The sequence below is a fragment of the Phascolarctos cinereus genome, unplaced genomic scaffold (genome assembly GCF_003287225.1).
Source record: "Phascolarctos cinereus isolate Bilbo 61053 unplaced genomic scaffold, phaCin_HiC Scaffold_4;HRSCAF=312, whole genome shotgun sequence".
Classification (NCBI taxonomy): Eukaryota; Metazoa; Chordata; class Mammalia; order Diprotodontia; family Phascolarctidae; genus Phascolarctos; species Phascolarctos cinereus.
The window spans coordinates 566,561,014-566,585,067 of NW_027555847.1; the positions used below are offsets into that span (position 1 = coordinate 566,561,014).

The 24,054-nt window shown below is 36.1% G+C and overlaps 1 protein-coding gene across 5 annotated transcripts in view; it reads left to right on the plus strand.

Annotated features, from left to right (window-relative positions):
• SLC35B3 (solute carrier family 35 member B3) overlaps positions 1-22,500 on the plus strand; it is a 55,793-nt gene extending 33,293 nt beyond the window's left edge. For 4 of the 5 annotated variants that reach the window (XM_021009899.2, XM_021009897.2, XM_021009898.2 and 1 more), the window contains exons 7-10: positions 7,355-7,447; positions 7,875-7,986; positions 19,556-19,625; positions 21,464-22,500. In XM_021009899.2, coding sequence (XP_020865558.1) covers positions 7,355-7,447; positions 7,875-7,986; positions 19,556-19,625; positions 21,464-21,614 — 426 coding nt within the window. In that variant the 3' untranslated portion in view covers positions 21,615-22,500. Of the gene's footprint in view, positions 1-7,354; positions 7,448-7,857; positions 7,987-19,555; positions 19,626-21,463 lie in introns of those variants that run through there. The other variant, XM_078153622.1, reaches the window with a different exon arrangement.
• The last annotated feature ends 1,554 nt before the right edge of the window (positions 22,501-24,054 follow it).

A 24,054-nucleotide genomic window follows, 5' to 3' on the forward strand; every position in this document is an offset into this window, starting at 1 on the left:
TTTTTTCATTTCTTATAGCTTGAAAAAGAAAATTGATATATGTACTTACATCATCATGTAAGTGAAAGGCAGTATACTTTGTGGTTAGATCACTAGACTAGATCTCCAGATACTTGAATTCTGCTTTCTGGTACCACCATTAAGCTGCTGTGTGTATATTTGGATATCACATTGGAAACTCCTTTCATTTGTCTTTCATAGCTGGAAATGTTAGATGATAATTCTATAGCCTCACAAGCTTACAAGATAGGTATAAGAGTATATAAAGTCTCTGAAGTAAAGAGTAATCATATAAACATAAATGACAATTAGAAGGAATACTTTGGCTTTTAAGACTAGACAGTATTGTTGTAATTATTCCCTAGTGTTAAACAGAAATCCTAGGATCAGAATCTTAGGGTTTACCAATAGAAAGAGATCTCATCCATCTCCTTTAATTTCAGATGGTCTCTTTTTGCAGTATTGGGGTTCCAATTTAGAAAAAGTAGGGAATCTGCATCAACTTTGCTCTCCTTAAAAGTCGTAGAGAAGACCTTTCTGCCACCTGTCTTACAAAGCTACATTTAGAAATTATAAATATTTATAATTGGGAGGGGGGACTTTAATGTATATAATGTATAACTTTTTACCTCTGAACATAAACTTACCCTTAAACTACCATTGACCATTTTTTAACTGAAAAGTGACTGGAAGAAGAATACTTATTTAGGAAGACAAGGAGGGAAGTAGCAGATGTTTGCAAATTACATACAAACATATACATATGTAAAATATTAAGACTGATATAAGTGAATTTTTATGAATATATGGTCAGAAGAAAGAAGTCATGCCCAATTTAAGTGACCCAGATCTTCCAGTTGTAAGCAAACTTAGGCTCAGAAACCAGGGAATTGGGTAAAATCTTATGTTAGAACTAAATCCTAACTGTTCTGTATCATGTAAAAACAAACCAGTAATAAAGATATTGTTGGTAAAAAGTGATCATATTTTGCTCAAGTATTTTCCCTCTAGTTTCAGTAAGAAACAGTTTCATATTGCTGGAGGAAAGGGGGGAACTGGAGGGCAAGATGTTGGAATCAGATTACCTAGGTTCAAATTCTTACTTAAGAAAAGTCACTTAAATTCTGTGGGCTTCACTCTAAGGTCTCTTCCAGCTCTGAAATCTATGATCCACCAAAAAAATTTTAGAAATTAAAAATTCACAGGAATTAATCTTAACTGGAAAATTCCATATCATTGACATTTAATTTACTCTGTCAGTTTCTAGAAGTGACATTGAGTTTTATCTGAAATGATTACATTTTTAGATAGTTTTTTAAAAGTATGTTCCCAAATACATTTTTAAAGATCTTGAAGCATATGTGTGTGTGTGTGTGTGTGTATGTATATGTATTTTATATATATATGTGTGTATATATATACACACATATATATATACACACATACATGTATATGTAAGTATGTACACATGCCCATTGGTTTTATGAAGCAGCTCAGAGAGAAAGAATATTCTTTTAGCTCCTCCAAGTACATGTCACTATTGAGAAAAGAACTTTCTAGTAACTGAAAATTACAATGACAATGACAGCCTTCTATGATTATAAACAGTCAGCCAAAACATAAACCTGGGAGGAGAAAATTATATGCTAATTAGTCACAATTATGAAAGTGGAATGATCAGTCAGTTTATCAAGTAGGTACAATGAGCTGGGTGCTGTGCAAGGCACTGGGGGTACAAAAACAAAAATTAAACAGTTGTTACCTCAACTGAGGGAAATTTCTGAAGAAAGGCACTAACTGCTGGGAGATCAAGAAAGCCCAATTAGAATGTGGCAGTGGGGCTGCACTTTAAAGAAAAAAGTGAGGAGAGGATACATTGCAGCTGTGGAGCATTCCAGCCTGTGCCAATGTATGAAGAAAGGAAATGGAAAGTCATACCTGAAGAATAGTGAGGTGGCCAAGTTTTCTGTACCCAAAAGTACATGGGGGGGAGATATATAAAATAATTGGAAAAGTAGGTTCAAACAAAGTTATGAAGGGCTTTAAATGCTATACAAAGGTGTTTATATTTGGTCCTAGAGGCAATAAATAGCCACTTGGGCTTATTAAGTTGGGGAATGACATGGTCAGTTGTGTGTTTTGGGAATATCACTTTGGTAGTTGTGTGAAAGATGGATTAGAAAGGGAAGAGGTGAGACAGAGAGACCAATTAGAAGGTTATCACATTAGTCTAGGCAAGAGGTGGTGGTGATGGTGATAATGATAACTGATACTTATATAGCACCTACTCTGTGCCAGGTATCATAGGGGAGTGGCTAGGTAGGAAGAGATAATTGGGTAGATTCAAGATCTGTCATGGGGCTAGAAGCAGAGATTTGGCAACCACCTTATTGAGGAGAGGAGGAAAAGAAGAAAGAGTTAAGAATGACCCAATAGTCATGAGTGTATATTTATTAGAAATCAGGAAGTTAGGAAGAAAGGTAGACTTGGAGACCGAAATAAATTCTCTTTTGGACATAGTTTAAGATACCTGTAGGACATCCAGTGAAAATATTCAATAGGCAATTGGCAGTTGGCGATGTGGGACTGGGGCCTGATATATAGATCTAAATCTATTGGTCCTAATGAGGTCACCAAGAAAGAAATGTTAGAGAGAGAAGAGGGCTCGGAACAGAGCCTTGGGCCATACCCACAGTTGAGTGTGACATACACAATGGTCCTGCAAAGGAGACTGAGGACAGGTCAGACAGGTAAGAGGAGAACCCAGGAAGAGCAGTGTTATGAAAAGACAAAGAGGCAGAAGTCTTTCATAGGAGAGCTTGGTCAACTTTATCAGATGTTGAGATTTGAGAAAATGCCATTGGATTTGTTAACTAAGAGATCTTTGGTAACTTTGGAAAGATGAGTTGCAGTTGAGTGATGAGGGCAGAAGTGGAAACAAATATAGATAGATTTTTGCTGCTATTTAGTTGTGAAATGAAAGCGAGATATAGAATGATAACTTGAGGAGAGTGTCTGATTAAATGAAGGTTTTGTTAAGGATGGGCAGGCCTGGATGTGTTTGTAGGTAGTAGGGAATGAGCTAGTCAATAGGAAGTGATTAGAGAGAAAGGGTAGATGATTGAGGGGGCAGTCTACCAGAAGAAATAGGATGGGAGAGGATCAAAGGGAAGTTAGCTTTGAAGAGAAGAAGGACCACCTCTTCAATCAGTACTAAAAGAAGAAAGAATGGGGGATGATGTCAAGAGGTGCTGAGACACAGCTGAAACAGAGAATGGCCTCTGTTGTCTCAGTAAAGTATGAGGCGAGTTCTTTAGCTGAGAGGGTGGGAGAGGGGTAATGTGGGAAATATCAGGTCAACAGAAGAGATTTGGAATAGCAGCTGTGAGGAGTGGGAGAGAGAATCAGGGTTGAAGCAAAGTACTGCTTTGCAGCAGTGAGGGCCCAGTCAGGGGCCTTCATGAATTGTGAATGGATTTATTTGGCTTAATTGTATGACTTCCTCTGACACTGTTTGGTAACATGTGAGTTGGAGGATAGGAGGCAAATCATGTGGATGCTTCTAAAGAGCAGGTTTTTTTTTTGTCTTGAACAAGCTCAAAGCATTCATATAGGTCTAATTTTGGGAACTTCATTTGCAGCATTCTTTTTCTAGAAGAGTTCTTTAATGGTTTTATATAAAACTATATTAAATGTTGTTAAAACCTGATTTACAACTTCCATATGAGGGCATTCAGATTCTTTAAGTGTTATGCTCCTTATTTCACATAATAGGACCAACATAATAGTGAGAAGAAAAATTCCTCTGGGCAAGTCCAGAAAAATATGTAGTAGAATAGATTTTTTCAGGCCAGTGTTCTGAAGAATAGTAACAGAAAGTCTGAGTGCAGAGATACAAGTGGTTACTATAAGATGTTGTCTTACAGCTAGCATGGAACGGGCCTATTTCTATGCAAAATGGAAAATTATAATGGATTTTTATTTTGATAAGAATTCATCTGTATACAAATGGCAACAGAGACATAGTCATTAAAACTTTACCTAATCAGAGTTAGTAGCTTTTTCTTAGTACTGAACTGAATTGGGTGATTAACCTCATTAGAAATTACTTTAGAAAATAATCAGAGCTTGTAAAATTAAGTGCTTTATCATAATGAGCAATATGGGATTTCAAAAGCTGAACAAAGCCCAGGAGCTCTTCATAGTTTTCTGGTGAACAGTCACCAGCTTTTACGAATCTCCATATTCTTCAAGTACCTGGAGAGAGATAGATACAAAGATTAAAGCATTTGCTATCTTGTTAATATATTTCAGGACCAAAAAAAGAATAAAGTACAAATTGTTGCAGAATAGAGCATGCACTAATAAGTGAGAAAATTAGTAATTAAGAAAGCATCCGGAAATCCTAGAGCAGAAGAATGAAATGATTTTAAATAAATGATAGGTTCAGTAGGAACTTTAATTTATATTGGCCAGAAAACAAAATAATGACCAAATTCATTAATGTGAGCCAGAGAATACACACATTAAATGAGATTCTTCAGGTAGATTTCATAAATTAGTTAAGTACAGTATGGAACAACCCCAGTAACCTTCAGAGTGTTGACAGAATGAAAATAAATTTATTTGCAAGTTACAACCACAACCCTTTAACCAACTTATATAATTAATTGGTTAATTCATTTTGAGAATTAATGTGAAAGATGATAAGCCAGTCAGTCAACTAACATTTATTAAATGTTTACCATGTGCCAGGCATTGTGCTAAGCACTGGGGATACAAAGAAAGGCAAAAACAAACAAAAAAATCCCTGCTCTCAGGAAGCTTACAATCTAATGGGTGAGACAACATGCAAACAACTGAGTACAAATAAGACATATATAGGATAAACTGAGGATAATCTCAGAGGGAGGGCACTAAGATTAAGGAGGAAAGCCTTCTTGCAGAAGGTGGGAATTTAGCTAAGACACGTATGATTCGAGAAGTTAAGAGATGGAGTTGAGGAGGGAGAGTGTTCCAGGCCTGGGATCAGCAGCGAAAACAAGGAGACCAGTGTCACTGGATCACACAGTATGTAGAGGTGAGGGAGTAAGGTGTAAGAAGACTGGAAAGGTAGGAATAGGCCAGCTTATGAAGGGTTTTGAAAGCCAAACACAAGATTTTATGTTGGATCCAGAAGTAATAGGAGACCACTGGAGTTTATTGAATTGGGTGATATGGTCAGACTTAATTATAGGGAGAATATTTTAACAGCTGAGTGAATGATGAACTGGAAAATGGTAAGGCGATGCGGAGAGACCAGCCATCAGACTGTTGCAGTAGTCTAGGACTGAGATGATGAGGGCCTGCACGAGGGTGGTGACAATGTCAGAAGTGAGAAGAGGTTGTATAGGAGAGATATTACAAAGGTACAAATGGCAAAACTTGACCACCGATTGGATATCAGAGGTAGAAAGGAATGATGAGAGAGTAACACATTGAGGATGATGTTTAGATTGTAAGCTTTGGTGACTGGGAGTATGAGTTGGGGGTGGGGGAGAACAATGAACTCAGTTTTGGACAAGTTGAGTCTAAGATATCTATGGGACATCTTGCTCAAGATTGCTGAAAGGCAGTTGGAAATGATAACGATAATACTAATAATAGCTAATTAGTACTTACTATGTAACAGGTATTGTGCTAAGCACTTTACAATTATTATCTCATTTTATCTTCACAACAATTCTAAGAGGTAGGTGGTGTTATTATCCCCATCTTACAGATGAGGAAATTGAGGGAAACAGATGTTAAGTAATTTACCTAGGATCACTCAGCTAATGAGTGTCTGAGGGCAGATTTGAACTTGTCTTCCTGACTCCAGGCCCAGCGCTCTGTCCACTGTGTCAGATAGCTACCCAGATCCAAGATGCAAGACTGGAAGTTGGGAGAAAAGTTAGGGCTGGACAAATAGATCTGAGAGTCGTCTTAGTAGAGATGATAATTGAAACAGTAGGAACTGATGATGTGACCAAGGGAACAGTATACAGAGGCAAGAGAAGAAGGCTCAGGAAGGAACCTTGGAAGACCCCTACTTTTAGCAGATTTAACATGGATAAAGATCCAGCAAAGGAGACAGAGAAAGAGCATTCAGCAAGCATTTTGTTGGACCAGACCAATAAAACCTTTCTAGTATATGCCTAGCATAGCACTTTGCACACAATAGGAGCCCTAATAAATGTTGAATTAAATTTCAAAGTTTGAACAGTTTGAAACCATGAATGCAGAACCATTCTCATCTGTGCTGCTTCTGTTACGAAAGCTTGACTGTATGTGACTTACAATTATCCTGGTCTTCATAAGAGTAGAGATGGAAATAAAAGAAATGATAGTCAGAATAGTGATTTCAAACAATGTGACACAATGGAAAGAGCATGGACTTGGGAGTAGGGAGATGGTAGTTTTGCTGATTAAGTATGCGGCCTTAAGTAGATTGCTTAGCCTCTCTTAGCCTGTGTCTTATCATCTGTGACATGAGGGTTGTACTAGTCTAACTCCAAGTTCCCTTCTAGGTCTATTTTTTTTAAATCTATGTGAATTACATGTGAGGACACATAGGGCAGTGCAAAGAAGAGAAATGGAAATAAAAGCATAGGAGAACTGGTACCAATAAGTATAATTTTGGAATTATGCACTAAAAGCTACTAAATAGTGTATGTGCTTTGACCAAACTATATTCCACTGCTGGGCCAATAAAGAGACTCCTTTTTAAAACTCTAGTCAGAATAAATTCCAGATCATCCTCCTCACTTCAGATAAGGGATTCTTGGCCTGGAGAGAATAAGTAATTAGCAACTAGTAGAGTAAGAATCGAGATTGTTAGGCAGATAAACCTTGAGCTTTATAGGTCAATGGAGGAATACAGAAGTGTTAAAACAAAGTCTTGCCATGTAGTGCTTTGCTATTTTCTTTTTATTATGAAGGTATGTCAATTTAAAGTATTTCTAGAAAGATTAACATCGCTATACATATTTTTCTTTAAATATTGGTGTCGCATTACAAAAAGTCATCTTTGAATTCAACAGCTGCTCCCAGATATTAGTAATAAATACATATGAGAGAATATGTACTGCAGGGTTTTGTTTATTTTAATTTAGTCTGTAAGGTTATAAACAGTTACTATCAACCATCATTTTTAGTATGTTAGCCTACATAGTAACTTTGATGTTAGCTTCAGAATGTTTTGTGCTGTAGACTTGATTGAATAAATTAATCGAGCCACATAGTAAAAGGCCTTAATTTCCTATCTTTGGTTTGATAGTTCTTATCACTAGGTAATCTCTTTTTTTTTTAAACCACTTTATTTCATCCATTCCAGGTTTTGTATTCCTATTCAATAGGTTTTGTGTACATTTTATTGGGATTGACATGCACTACTGGATTAAGCCCTGCAGTAGCATTTTGTTCAAAGGTAAATGCCAGTTAATCACTTTTTAAACAAACATCTGCCACTAAGTAGTTTTCTATATACTTTTAAAGCTCCCCTTGTTGGAAAAGACAGCTACTTATGTAATTTGGAAATTCCTTTAATTTAACCTTGCCATGACCTGTGTTAGGATATCAGAAATTTAGATTGCATGATTTATATTTTAATGTGTTTTGTCCTTGCTACAACCTTGCAATTAATTTTTTTAAATTACTATGCCAAAATTGTAGATTTTTAATTTCATTATAATTTTTCCATTCTTTAATCAAAATTAAATAAGAATCTTTGCTTGAATGCATTGTTGAACAGCTTATTATTGCTCAAGCAGTTGATTAAAATCTGTATTTTATTTCATCTTGTAATACCTCAGGGTTTGTTTTGCATTTTCCTAACAGGATTTTTGTTGTTGCAGCATCCAGTACAGACGTATGGTTATGCATTCCTTTTCTCCCTTACTGGGTATTTTGGAATCTCTTTTGTTCTGGCTTTGATTAAAATTTTTGGTGCACTTCTTGCTGTAACAGGTATGAGTAACTTATATGCTTGATTTTTTAGTGTAAGCATTTTAACACATTTCTAGATGTTATTCTCCAAAAGCAGGAGTACTATCCACTTTGTAGTAGCAAAAAGAAATTCCGTTGACCTTTTTCTCTTGAGTGATTAGTATATGTTGTTGATTCAGCTTTCTAAAGGAAGCTATGTTTGCTCTTTATGTAATTCATATGTTTTTAAAATCTTACCATACTTGAAAATAAAATGAGGTGATATTACTTACTAAAATGTCATCTTAAATGGACAGTGAGAGGCAACATAGCACAATGGAGAGAGGACCAACTACTGAGTCTGGGAAACTTGAATTCAGTTTGTCCCTCTCACACATATTAGCTATATGAACCTGGGCAAGTTACTTAACCTCTTAGTGCCTCAGGTAATTCTCTATGACTATAATCTGCAGACTATTGCTCATCTGTATCACCAGAAGGAGATTATACTATTTCCCACCCACCTCCCAAAACTATATATGTCTTTCATGTGACGTGTTAATTTATTTTCATTTGCACATTTTAACATTTTAAGATTTAAAGATAATAGAATTATATTTTCAATCCAGTCAGTCCCTTTTCTATTTCAAAATAATTAAAATATCGTTGTAATTTTATAAAACAATTAATTAAAATTTTCTTCTCCACTGTCATGTTGTCATTCTTTTACCTTCTTCAAAAATCAATTCAGATCAAGTCAACAAGATCAGTCAGCCAAACTGCCATTTATATAACCCTTACTATGTCCCACTGTGCTATCTCAAGGAGATCACATTCTAATTGGAGAGATAACGTGCAATCAAACACGTGGATAGAAAATATATGCAGAGTAAATTGGAGAAAGGACCCATATTGAGGGGGACTAAGAAAGGCTTCTTGTAGAAGCTGAGACTTGAAGGAAGCCAGGGAAGTCAAGAGCAAAAGAAGAGGAAGAATATCCTAGGCATGAGGAGAGAGGGGCAGACAGTGAAAAGGGACAGAGTCAGGAGATGGAATGTCTAGCGCAAGCAACACAAGGAGGCCAGTGTGACCAGATCGTAGAGTGTATGTAGAGGAATAAGGATAAGATGATGGGAGAGGACAGAAGAAGCCAAGTTATAAACATCTCTAGAAGCCAAACAGAGGATTGTGTATTTGATCCTACAGGTAGGGGAGTCACTGGACTTTATTGACTTGAGTGGGGTGATATGGTCAGACTTGTGCTTTAAGAAGATTGCTTTGGAGGCTGAATGGAGGGTAGACTGGAATGGGAAGAGACTTAAGACAAGAGAGACCAACCAGCAAGTAACTGCAGTGGTCCAGGCCTGAAGTGATGAGGACTTGTGCCAGAATGGTAGCAGTGTCAGAAGAGAGAAGGGGATTTACAAAAGTGATGTTATGAAGGTAGAAATGACAGGATTTGGCAACAGATTGGATATGGGGAGTGAGAAAGTGAGGAGTCAAGGACACCAAGGTTTCAGGCCTGTGTAACTGGAAGGAGGGAGTGTCTTCAACAGTAATAAATAAGTTTGGAAGAGGGGAAGATCTGAGGTGAGATATGCAGTTTTGAGATGTCCTGGCTTCCTTTAAGTCCCAACTAAAAACTTACCTTCTACAGGAAGACTTCCCCAACCTATTTTAATTCTAGTGCCTCCTTAATTATTTCCTATTTATTTTGTGTATGGCTTTGTATATATTTGTTTGCATGTTGTCTCCCCCATTAGATTGCATGCTCCTTGAAGGGAAGGACTGTGTCATTCATATCCCCAGATTTTAATGTACTGCTTGGCACATAGTAGGCACTTAATAAATGTTTATTAATTGGTTGATTGATTGATTGATGTTCAGTAGGTGGTTGGAGATGGTAAGACTGAAGGTCAGGAGAGAAGTTAAGGCTGGATAAATTGATCTGAGAATCATCTCTATACTGATGATAATTGAATTTTCATGGGAGTTGACTAATCTCCCCTTAAATTTTGTCTGGCCTTTTTCCTCCTACCAACAATTCCTGATATTCCACTTTGTACCAAACTTGATCAATTAGTTGGGAAAACAGGTACAAATTGAATACTGTCTTAGCTGTGTAGTTCCCATAGAGGGACTGTCTCCCTCTCCTTTGTTCATCACCCTTAAAAACATACCTATTGTAAAATTTGTGGATTATTCCAATTTACATTCTTCAGTATTCATTCATTAATTGATATCCCTTCAATCAATAAATAAACATTCATTAAGTGCCTACTACATGCCAGGCAGTGTGCTAAACATTTCACTTACATCTCATTAGATAATTTCCTTGAGGTCAAGAAATGTATTTATCTCTGTATGACCCTAGCCCTGAATTACCCCATCTATATATTTCCTCCACTCCTACTCACACACTACCAAGCAATATTGGAGGAAGTCACTCAACTCTCTTCCACTGAGTCCACTATAAATACATGTTTTCTAATCTCAGTCTGATACCTCACTACAAACATAGTAATCCTTTTACTCCTTCCTAACTGATTCTCTGTCCTGTTCACTGGAGTGGCTGTTTTTCTCTCCTCAAGCCTTCCATACCACCCCATCCTCACTCTGTACTGAGGACCTTAACTCACACTTTTCCAAGGCAAGCCATTCTCCATGAGCTTCCCCTTCTTGCTGTCTTTTTTTTTTCATTTCGTAGCCCCTTGACTTCATTTCCCATTCTCTTCTCCTTGTATCTCTGATGAAAAGATGGTCCTTCTTCCTAAAACCAACTCCACTACTTCATAGGATCATAGTTAAGAGGTGGAAGGGGATGTTCGAAATTATGAATTCCAGCCTCCTTATTTCACAAGAGATGCAGAAAACTTGAAGTCCCTTTGCACAGATCACAGCTAGTAAGTATCTGAGGGGGCATGTGAGACCAGGTCTAATTGACTCCAAGTGCAGTCACTGCCCTATCTACTGCTCCACTATCCAGTATTTGATAATGTCTCTACTTGATTCCATCCTCTCCCCTCTTCTCTAGCAGACTGTGCCCCCCCAATCATCTTTCCTCTTTCCTCCTTTCTTCCCCCTCTCCCTCTCTCTCTCCCTCCCCCCTTCTCTCTCTCTCTCTCTCTCTCTCTCTCTCTCTCTCTGTGTGTCTCTGTAGTCTTTTATCTAGTTGTTCCTTCCCTGCTTCCTGCAAATGCAGGTAAGTCCTTATCTTAAAAACCTCTCACTAGGTACTACTATCCCCTTAAGCTGTTTCCCTATCTTCCTTCTCCATTCTTCAAACAAATTCCTAATAAAAAGTTTGTACCTGTTGCTACCAATTCCATTCTCAACCCTTTGCATTTTGGCTCATCACTCAAATAAAACTGCTCTTTCCAAAGTTTCCAAAGATCATTTAATTGACAGATCTAATAGTCTGTTTCCAGTCTTGATCCTTCTTGATCTTTCTGCAGTAGACACAGTTGACCATTCTTCTGAATAGTCCCTCTTTTTTTTTGCCTTTTTTGGTTATCTCTTTATTCTTCTACTAACTCTCTAATTGTACCTTTCTGTCTTCTTTGCTGCATTGATAATGGGTAACTATAGGTATATAGTCATCCCTCCACATTTGCAGGGTTAGGGGCACTAGACTCCCACAAACGTGAAGAACTACAGATAATTCTACGTTCAACCCCAAAATTCTATTTTTAATAATTCTGATCATATTTGTTTAATAGACAAAACAAGTAAAACAATGTATTGCACCCATAAAAAAGTTGCAGTTTCTATTTGAGAGAGATTAGTATCTTGCACACTATGCAGAGTCTTCACAGCTGCCCCTGAAGCTGCAGCAACTGCTTCACATATTTCCTTCTCTTACTAAAAGCACAAGATAGCATAGGAGAACTGGTGAGAGAAAATCACTGTGAGAAAAAATCATGTGACTGAGCCTGGATGGAAGAGTTCTAACAATGAAAAATGTGCTCCAGTGGTTTCCTATTACCTAAGGGATTAAATATAAATTCTTTTCTTTGGCATTTCAAGCCCTTCATAGTCTGGCTATGCTTTACCACCCTTCTTACACACTTTGCCCTTTGATAAACTTTTAGGTCCAGTGAAACTCTATTTTATCTATGATGCTCTATCCCTTGTTTTGATGTTTTTGTGCTAACTTACTTATGCCCAGGAAGATATTGTCTCCTCATCACCATGTCTCAGAATCCTTAGCTTACCTTAGAACTCAACATGCAATTAAAACAATTTCAGCTTGACCAATTGAAACAAGTTCTTGATATGAAAAACTGGAAAATGGATGGAGGAAAAGATGTAACAGTAATTATAATAATGTCATTGTGAAGTTTAACATATAAATCAGTTGCCATAACAATGAAACCAAAAGAGCCTAAAGATTGGTTTAGTCAATAATCATTTCACTTAACTATAGCACCTGAGTGCAACACTGGTTTAAAATTATATTCCCATTTACAAAATTGTACAGATCATGGTGAAAGATTGTGGGTTATATCACCATAATTATAGAATGGCAAGAAACAATGGAGGGGGAAAAAAACAGTTTAAAGAAAGCCTAGGCTAGAAACCTAACTAAACAAAATCATCTTGAGGGCATTTGAGAATGAAAGTGGAAGGAAAATAACAAGCAAACAAAAGATGGAAAAGATCTACAAACAAACTCTTTTCCCCATCAAGGGCAGTGAGACCACCATATTTGGACTCTTGACATCATAGTCCCATATCAGTTAATCAGTGATATGCATTTAGAGAAAGTGTAAATAATAGGATCATAGCTCTAGAGCTGGAAAGGATCTCAGAGGTCATAGAGTCTAAACCCTTCGCTTTATAGATAAGGAAACTGAAGCCCAAGAAGGCTAAGTTACTTATCTAAGGTCACACAGGTAGAAAATATCAGGTATCAATAAATACTAGATGTCAGTAATTAGCAAACAGTATTTGAATATAAGCTCTCTGATTTTCCAGATCTAGCATTTTTTCCACTATACCATACTATGCTGAAAAAACAATGACAACAAAGGTGGGAAGAGCAGCTGGGATGAATCAAATATAAAAAGAGGTCTGTCTTGAGGTTGACACATTTTTGAGACTTTTGAGGAATTAGTTCTCAAAGTATCTGAAAGAGAGTAAGAGTAAGATACCAGCATTTAGCACAGTTCCTGGCATATAGTATGTACTTAGTAAGTGCTTGTAAATGCCCTGATTTGATCAAATGCATGAGGGGAAAATATGGGACCCTGCAAAGTGTTGAAGAAAACATCAATAACTACTGACTTGTATTCCTCATCTCATATACATACATATATGTGTGTGTGTGTGTGTATACATGTATATGTATAAAGTTGTTATGAAAACGATAAATGTATAATATCTACATACATCAGATATATCTTTGATGAGATAAAAAGAAACAGACTTTATTGAGTGATATTCCATAAATCATGTCTTTTTCATGGTAAAGTTGACTAAAAGAAGTATAGAATAGTGCTTATTTGTTGACTACAAAAAAGTGTGTAACTTGGTAGAATAAATAATCACCTTAAAGGCTTTTCTCCTACAAGTTCATATGCATATGTCAAAATCATATAAGATTCCCTGAAAAATAACTAAAATAATCTTGTTCATAGTTTGTAATCATTAATATCAAGCAAGACATAGAACAGGGAAATCTATGCTTGCCAAAGGTATTAGCTGCATTCTTGAAGAAGATACAATTCAAAGTCCAAATTGAAGAGGGATTCCTATAGATAGTGATGTCATCCAGATGTTCCTGTTTATTGATGATATGATGATTGCATGAAAGCTTAGAACACTACAAAGCTTTCTCAGTGATATCCAGTTTGTTCTAACTATCCACATCAGAAAAATCAAGTAGTTTAAGAAGGCCCATTGTCTTCAGATATTCAGTTAAATAGAAAACTCTCATTCTTGTCTAGTATTATATACATATATGTGTATAAATCAGGCTTAGCATTGACTATAAGGAGGGAGTGGGCTGGATTACCTATGGGAAATTGCAAAAGTTTTACCCTAAGCTTCTCCCTAAAATAAAGGACCATTTTTTAATATAATCATCATTCTAATGTTATTGTATGGCTGCACGTCATTGAACACTGTGGTCTCTGATGAATGCAAGTTAAGCCTTATGCAGAGGGCAATAGAAAAATGCAGTCATGTACGTGAATGGAGAATGACACTCTATAAACAAGGAATTATGAGGGAGAACTAGAATAAAGGATGCCAGCAAAGAAATGTATGATCAAACAGAAGATGGGCTAAACATGTAGGAGCAGGGCATATTATATAGCCTCCTTGCTCCCCATAATGTCAGAAGAAGGCCATAGGGGATGACATAGGCAAGAGTTGCACAGGATGGGCAGCCATGGATGACTTACTGTGTGTATTGTTAAAAGAAGCATCCACATAGATGAGATCATAGACTTCTTTGAGTATTTGATTATTTCTTTCTTCAAAATAAGCTTAGCAATCTTGGGTCTAAATTTTTTTGAAATTATTAATACATTTTCCTCATCTACATTTATGGAAGTCATGAAAGATGCCTCTGTATATATTTATGCCTACACATAGTTGTGTATATATGTGTGCGTATATGCACGTGGAAAATAAGTATGTATGTGTATATTTGCACAAATATCCATTTATACATCCATGTATATACACACAAACTCAGCAAAAAAATTTACTTAATAATAAGAAAAACTAGTCTTTAGTTTATTTCTATAATTTGTTTTCATTTCAATTCAGTAAAGTAATATTTAATCAATCTTAAAAATATACCTTTATATGAAACTTTTCCTAGTTTTTCTCTCTCTGATCTTAAATTTTAATTCAGTCCTTTAAAAATACAGAAATTGGAAGATGTTTATTGTGCTGTGAAGCAATATTCCTTTGTTTCCGCATTTCCTTCCAACCTCCTATTGAGTGTGGGGACTGGTGAAAATGTTTAATGAAAATTGTATTTCTATTAGGAAAATGAGAACTTATCAAACTTAATTGGAAAAAAAGAACAAAAGGCATTTAACTTAGGAAATAGTTATAAATATTTTAATTAATAACTGATTTGGTGAAACAGTAGAAATAATACTAATTAAAAAACTGAAGTAATTTAAGTGTTTTTAAATTATTCATCTGTAAACTCAATTTTCTAATTAAAACTATGCTTTTTTATTTTGCTTTTTCCATATAATGGAAAAAATCTTTTTCTAATATACATAAATTCAGACAATATTACAAAACACTACTTAACCTTAAAATAAGTAATTATTGGGTACACACCATGAGTAAGCAAGGAATGTTCTGCAGTTAGAAATTTTTATATGGAATTATCATCATAAAAATTTTAGGGTACAAAATGTTGCTGAGAAATGGCTATAGTTAAAGAGTTTGCCACTCTACTTAAAATTCATAGGGAATGTTTTATTTGCTTTTAAAACTTTTGAGCATGTATTTGCCTACGTTATTGAATACCAGTTTGTCATTCTATTCAGCAAACTTTTATAAAGTACCTGCTATATGCAGAGCAGGAAGCTCTAGGAGTTAGGGAAGATACAGAGTTCAGAAATAAACAATCCCTGGCTTCATGGTGGCCAAAGACTAATAGAGAGATACAAATCTCTACAGCATATAGCAGTTGAACTTAGCATTAAGTGGCCAATAATTGATTATAAATATATTTTTAAAAAGTGCAAGAAGTGCTATATGGCCAAGATAGAAAAGGTCATTACCTGCTTTGGAAATTTTATTCCTAGAAGGGGTAGCATTTTGTTAAAGAGTTGAGGTGTAGACCAATTCAACATGAACAAAGACATAGAGATAGAAAACAACGAGACATCCTACCTAAAAGCTGGAGTAGAGCACAGAGTAGGTGGAGAAGAATAAGTCTAGAATCTAAAGTCGGGTGGTCCTGGATTATAAACGTCCTTGAATGTCAAGCAAAGGAGTGTGTGTGTACACACATATATATGTATACATGTGGCAGACATTAAGGAAGCATTTAAAAATTTTTGAGCCAGAGGAAAAGCATGTAAAAAATAAAATTGGCAGTGTAGGATGATACCTAAAGGGGAGCAAGTAGAGAAGGAAGTAAAGTAGAATAGGAGCTTACTTCTGGAAGAGGCCATTAAAATAACCCAGGTAGATAGTAATGAGGACCTGTGTTAATGTGGTGACACCAGCAGCAAAGAATAGGGCATAGGAGTAAGAGATACTGCAGAAGAAGAAATCAGAGAACTCAGTCACTGTTAGGGTATGAATGGTGGAGGGAGAAGGCAGTAGCAATATTTCAAACATGAGAGACTGGTTGACAATGGTACCACTAAAGAAATAGTCAAATCTGACAAGGACAGGTTTGGGAGGAGAGCTATTATAAGTTCAACTTAAGCCATGTTGAGTTTGAGGTTCCAGTAGGACACCCAGTCAGTGAAGTTCTATAGGCATTTAGAAATGTGGGTCTCGATTTGGCTGTTGGGAGAGAAATCAAGGCCAACCTTGGATTTTTTGAGTCGTTTGCATACAGGTGTTAATTGAAGCTGAGTGAAGTATGAATGTGGTTCAGTAGAAAGAACATGGGACTTAGAGTCCAAGAACCGGGGTTGAAATCTCTGCTCTACTATTCGCTTCCTTTGTGACCTTGCAGAATTCAAAGAACTTGCCTGGGACCTCAGTTTCCTCAACTATAAAACTGGGAATAAGTGGGAAACGGATTGGATTAAACAATTTCTGAGGGCCCTTCCACCCTTCCAGCTCTAAATCTATGTTCCTGTGAATTAAATTACTGAGAGAGAGTATTGAGTGAGGAGAGAAGGGACTCAAGGACAAAGCCTGTTAAAAAATGTGTATGGGAAACAAATTCCCACATTAGCCTTGCTCCCCTCCCCCCCAAAAAATGCTTTACTTTGTACTCAAGACTATCGTGGAAGTAGGTAGCATGTTCCACCATGAGTCCTCTAGAATTGTGGTAGGTTACTGTATTAATAAGAATTCCTAAGTCTTTCAAAAGTGGTTTGTCTTTACAGTATTATAATCATTGTATAAATTGTTTTTCTGGTTCTGCTCACTTCACTTTGCCTGTTTCTTATTATATTACATTCATGGACCACAATATGTTTAACCCATCAGCGGGCACTCAAGTTAGTTAATTTAATTAAAATTATGTTTAGTTCATACAGTTCTTCACAGGCTTCTCGGAATCCATACCCCAATTAATGGGGCATCCCCTCACTTTCCAATAATTTGCTACTAGGAAAAGAGCTACTATAAATGTTTTTGTACATATGGGTCCTTTTCTTCTTTCTTATTCCCAAATTTGATGAAAAATTTGTCTTGATCTCCTGACAAAATGGCTATCTAAACAGGAGGCAAACTGTCCAATTCCCACATACTTACTACAGCTAAATCCCACAGCTTGCACTACACCAAATAATGATCAAGAAATCCAATGAGAAACTGCGATGATTTCTCCCACTCTAGGACCTTACGAAAAGTTAGCCAGAAGCCTACAAGCAATAGGAGAAGCAGGCCCGAACATGAGCAGAGAGGGAACACATATAACCTGCAAGACTCTGTGTTCAGAGGCAACAAGAGCAAAGGGCTCCTCTGGGAACCAACCACCAGGCCAGTCAGAAAACCCCAGGAAGCGGTAGCAGGCTGGCACCAGCACGATTCTCGGACTGGGGTACCCCAGGTCCCCAGCCTCAAAATCCTATAAAGAGGCCCCTGAAAAGCTAATGCTTTAAACTTCAAGGACCCAGGTGTGGGATGGGACCCAGAAGGTGAAGGTTAAAACAAGAACCCAGAGTAAGAACTATCAAATCTCACCACCCTTCCGAGAAGGGTAAGGGGGTGGGAAGGGTACAGTGCTCAATCCCAGAACTAGGAAAGGAGACATGAGTAAATCAAGGAAAATGCAACCGAAATTTAAAAAAATATATATTTCAAATCTAGAGTTCCCCAAAAAGAAACAAGTAACTCCATACAACTGCAGATTCAAAGGTTTAAAAAAAAATGGATTTTTCCACAGTGACTACATGAGTGCCAGGAAGAAAAAAAATAGCAAGATATTAAAAAATATGAAGTAAAATATTTGAATCTTTGGAGGAAAGAACTGAAAGAGTAAATTAGCTTAAAAGAGCAAACAGTCAACTGTACCCAAGAAATGGAATAACTGAAAACTAGAGGAAAACAACAACCCATGACTCCATGTGACAGCAACACGCATTAGAACAAAATCAAAAGGTTGAAAAAATAGGAAAAATATGTAAATTATCTGGTATCAAAAACAAGTGATAGATCAAAGAGATAATTTTTAAGTCATTGAACTCTCTGAAAAACATAATTTTTAAAAGCCTGAACTCTGTATTTCAATAAATCATGAATGAAAAAAATGCCCAGATCGATAAAGTAGCAAGAAAGCAAATAAAAATAGAAAGAACATTCTGATCACCTTTGAAAGGAACCTGAAAAGGAAAAGTCCCAGAAATGTCATAATCAAAAGTTAGGATCACACAAAACCTGGCTACTTCAGTAAGTAAGAGGATTTCAGCTGTGTTGATAATGTCTTTGTCTACCCATAGATAGGGCTGCTCCTAGGCAGAGCTTTTTTAAAAAAGTTTTATTGGTTTTTTTAACATCATTTCCCAATCTATCTTCTACCCTTTTTGTTATACAATTCTAACAAAGAATTAAAGACAAGCAAAACAAAGACATTGTCCATGTCTGACAGTGTAGGCTTCATTACAGGGTAGATCTGACCACCTTTTCCTGTCTGCTGAGAGGAAGAAGACCAAAGATTGTTCTCTGCATTGACCAGATACTAGAAAACTCTCTCGTTGTTTTCCTTTGCATTATTACAATCATATAAATTGTTCTCTTGGTTTTGCCTACCTCTTCCTGTGTCAGTTCATGCATGAAAATGTTCCCAAGTTTCTCTCAGTTCTTCATAGTGGATTTTTCTTATTACATTACATTCATAGACCACAGTCTATTCAGCCTATCAATGGTCTCTTTATTGTCACTATTATTTTATGGTCACAGTTAATCTGTCGTCACAATTTACTTGGTTTAACTTCTGGAAGAAATTATCATGATGTCATTTCTGTGGTCCATTTCCTATTTTTAAATTTTCCATTTGCTTGTTTGTTTAATAGTTAAGTGATTTCAGACTTTAACTTCGCATCTTTTTTTTCCTATTTTTCTTCTTGTTGCTTTTTTTTTACTAATACCGCTGTTAGTTCTGAATCACTGTTCTGATTGTGTACAAATAGCTGACTCAGAGATGACTTCCATATCAATAATTCTTTTCCTGTCAAAATATCTATTTTATTTCAAGTAACATCACATAGAACTAAATAGATGATATTTTTAAATGTTCATAATCATCTAATTGTATTTTAGAGTGAATATTCACGGGTCATATAGAAGAAAGAAATCTATTATATTTATCATTCAACGGAGACCTTGTCAGATGCCTCATTATATTAAGTTTGTGTTTTGTATTGTTATAACAGTTTCAGTGAAAGTCTTGTAAGACATTGGTAAGAAAGTGGGTGCATGTTAAACTAATCCTTTGTTTTTCCTCCAGTAACAACAGGAAGAAAAGCAATGACCATTGTGCTTTCCTTTATATTCTTTGCAAAGCCATTCACATTTCAGTAAGTACTTTGTCTTCTATGGTTTTCTCAGCTTCTGTGTAGTATAGTACATATTTTCCCCTAAAATAACATTAACTCTAGGTTTTTTTACTTTTTCTGTATTTCTTTGATGTCTTAATTTTAATAGTGTTTTATTATGCTTTAGAAAGGATTTTATAGTGAACTCTTTTGCTTGAACCTCTTATTACCACTCTTGTAGGTACTACCTTAATTCACTTTTTGTATAAATGGATTCTATTTAAAGTAGTGAGCATAACTTTAATTCCTGAAGGCTAGTAGTTTATGCTGTATGTATTACTGGGAATAAGTGCTTGTTTTCTAAAGCAAGAACTCAGGATTTTTCTTCCCAGTCCAGGGAAATCATGTAGAAGTGCCTAAAAGATTGACTTGGTATTAGATCTCTGTCATATAGAATACATGCCCATCTTTCATTACAGTCATTTTTTAATACTTCATTGTGGTGTGTTGGCAGTCCTAAGCTTTTGAAGGCTGAGCCAGCAAAGTACAGGCTCTGGCATTTCTTAGGGGTTTTTATCTGTTGTCTGAGGCCCAACCAAGAGAAGTTTATCCCCAGGCTGGCCTCAAGTTATGTGTTGTTGTATAGTCAGTGTAGGAATCACCTACACCAATGAAATCAGTGATCCTTGATCCTACTTGGAGTTAGCATTGTCTTAAACCTACTCAGAAGAAGATGCAATTTGCAACTCCTCGACATCATACTCGCGCCTGAATTTTAAATCTGTCTCAGTTACCTTAGAATGAATTTCCATCATGCTACAGATGAAGAGACTGAGGCAAACAGGGTTAAATGACTTGCCCCAGATCACACAGCTAGTAAATGTCTGAGGCTAGATTTGAACTCAGGAGGATGAGTCTTCTTAACTCCAGGTCTGGCTCTGTATCCACTATGCCACCTAGCTGCCCTCATACATATTTTTTCTATGCAGAAATACAAGTTTTCTTGTTGCTCTTCAATTGTAAGTTAACACAAACACAGACCTGTTGGACAAAATAGCTAAAGCATACAATGTATGGGAATTTCCTTGGTTTCTCATTGTTTCCTAGAGATACCTTCTGTCATGCCTTTTATTCTCCCATCTAGTAGATTTTTTAGGGTCTGTAAATGACCCATGACCAATTTCCAGTCTCTGAGGCCATAACACATCCTTTGATTATATTTTCCAGACCTCCTGGAAAGTTCGGGTTTTGAACTTTGAACCATTATTCTGAAAAGTTCAAAATTTATTAAATGTTGCACTGAAAAACAAAAAGTGTTTTTTCTCTAGAAATAAGAGAAAAATTCCAGTACAGTAGATATCTCAGTAAGTGAAGTCAATGTAATTTTAGAACTGAAGCTAGAGGACCTAGAGCACTAAAAGAACCAGACACATGAATTCAGACACCAAAAAATTATAATTTTACTTTGAAATACAGATTTTCATCTACTGTCTCTATTTTCTTCGCTTTATGAATTAAAAAAAATGTACTACACGAGTTGAAACCACTTGGTCTTTGAGGTATTCTTAAATTCTGGTCTTTCTGGTGCAAGCCCAACCCCTCAATAGACACAAAAAGATACCGAGGCCTAGGTTGGCAAATGACTTATCAAAAGTCACACAGCTTCTAAAGTTGACGAACTTATAATCCAGTGCTTTTTCCACTCCCCTGAAGATACTGTTTAATAAAAGTAATAACAAATATGTAATGATGATATCAAATAATATAGTAATTTAGTTAAACTTGTGTCATTGAAGGTTATTGTGTGTATAGCCAAGTTCCTTTGTTTACAATGAATTGTTACATTGATATGCTTTTACTCTTTTTTTTTTCCCTCTCAGGTATGTTTGGTCTGGTTTAGTAGTTGTACTTGGTATATTTCTAAATGTTTACAGCAAAAATATGGACAAAATCAAGCTCCCGTCACTGCATAGTCTGTTAAATAGAAAATTGGAAGACGGAAAGACAAGGACGTTGGCACAAACAGTGTAGGCAGTAATTTACACTGTCTGAAATGGAACTTTTTTAAGGGAACAATTTTCAATTCACTTTCCAAAGGGATCTTTATAAAAACCAAAGGAGTAGAGGACAAGCTGTGCATTGTGGCTTAAATACAAAACATTTTTATATGAAATCAACCTTGTCTTCAGAACACTTGAATTCACTTTACTTTTGAAACATTCAGCAAAGCCAGTGTGTAGCACATTATGAGAATAAAATATCAAGATGAAGGACTGAAGTACTTGGCAGCTTATTGAGAATTTCCACTGGAAATGGGACATTGCAAGATCAAGACCAAGACCAAGACCAGTTTGGATAGCGTATTTATGTCATATCTAAAATACCATTGATATGGAATTTGTAGGTTGTCTTGTCTTTATTGTTTGGTTATTTGGTTTGAGTTATTAAAATTGATTTTTTTCTATTATTATGATACTGATGACCAAATTTATACTTTAAAGTCTTAGAAGAATGATTATTTTAAATAAAAATATATTTAATGATTTGTAATGTCTTAATATAATTATGTATTAAAGTTGAAAATGGAAATTAGATTGTCTTTAATGAAACAAAAAATTGGGAGATTTTTCTCTCAGTTGTAGTTTAAAAATCTATTTTCCAATGACAGCATGCCTTTTAATTACTCTGTGAAATATGCCTAGGATATCCATAGGAGTGACCTTTATGCAACAGTTAAGTGCATATCAATGGAAGGTTTATTTCTGCACACCAGAATGGTTCTGAAAAGTTAAATTATCCCAGAAGGGCTCATTCACTTAACTAAGGTAGAAAAAGTTTGTCTCAAAATGATTATAGTTTACTTTTCTCACAAAATGTGAGTCAGCTTTGAAACAATAAAAGGTGTGGTGAAGCTAAAGTAGTTGAAAGTTTGGTTTATTTTTCATGTATACAAAAAATATATACAGGCTGTTACATAGTAGAAAAAAATTTCCTAGGCTATTTAATGTGCTGTTTTAGGTACAACAACCTCCACTAAAATGCTATTTTACTGTGTCATTAAAATGGGGATGCAGCTTTGGGATGACCCTGAGTTTTTGAAGGTGATGCCGGGGGGGCGTACAAACTCTGTCAGGTCCTAACATGGGGGAAGGGCTATGCCTATGGGCCTGGTGCCATCCTCATTATGTTTGGAGTGTCACATCATCAGAAAGGTTGCCACCAGGTAATGTTGATTGTGATGGAGGCAGGGTGAAGGTTTGCCACCGTGAGTCATAAAGAACTGTTATTTACCGAAGTGTAGATGGAATCATTGATATTTTATAGTATTAAAATATCAGTATAAAGACAGGGAATTGTATCCACCAATAGATCGCAGCCTTTCTTAGTAGATAAGCTCATCGTATCATAGAGCCACAACTGGAAGGACATCTAATCTAACTCCCTCTTTTTTCAGATGAGAAACTAAGGCTGAAACTCAGCATCTTGTCCAAGGTCACACAAGTAGCATCAGAAGTGGAATGTGAACCTAGGTTCTCTTATTACAAAGCCAGTACTGCAGTGAGATATTTAATAGAATTGCTTGGGGCAACACAGCTCATAAATGGTATCAGCAGCCAGGAATGAAACTTAAGTAGGTGTTCCTAACTCCAAGCCCAGGATTCTATCCATTAAAATCTAAGTCCAAAAATATACCACTTAGAATTTACTTATATTTAGAGTAATCTGACTTTTTAGCCATTTACTTTTAATTGTTAATTATTAATCAGCTTTTCAAATGTCTAAAATATGACCAAAACCTATTTAAAATAACCAGTATAAATTTGATTTCCCAATACAAATAATGTTGATCAAATCAACTCTCTTCTACATTCTTTCACACATGCTTCTTAGATGTCAGTCAATAAGTATTTATTAAACGCCTTCCATATACAAAGTACTGTGCTAAGCAGTGGGGATACAAAAAAAAAAAGGCAAAAGACAGCCCCTGCCTTCAAGGAGCTCACAATCTAGTGGAGGAGACAACAAGCAAAATTGTATATGACAAACAAGCTATATACAAGATAAGTAATTGAGAGGAAAGGCGCTAGAGTTGAGGGATTAGAAAAGGCTTTCTGTATGTAGAAAGTGGGAGTTCTGCTGGGACTTGAAGAAAACCAGGGAAACCAGGAAGTAGAGATGAGAAGGGAGAGCATGGGAGACAACCAGAAAAATTGCCTTGAGATAAGATGGTATGTCATGCTCAGGGAACAGTCAGGAGGGCCAATATCACAGTATGTAGATACTGTAAGGTGTAAAAAGACTAGAAGGATGGGTAGGACTAGGTTGTGAAGGACTTTGAATGCCAGACGATTTTATATTTGATCTTATAGGTTAAAGAGCCTCTACAGTTTATTAAGAGGGAAGAGGGAGGTTGACGTGGTTGGACCTGTGGTTTTGGAAAGTCACTTTGGTGGCTGAATGGAGGATGGAC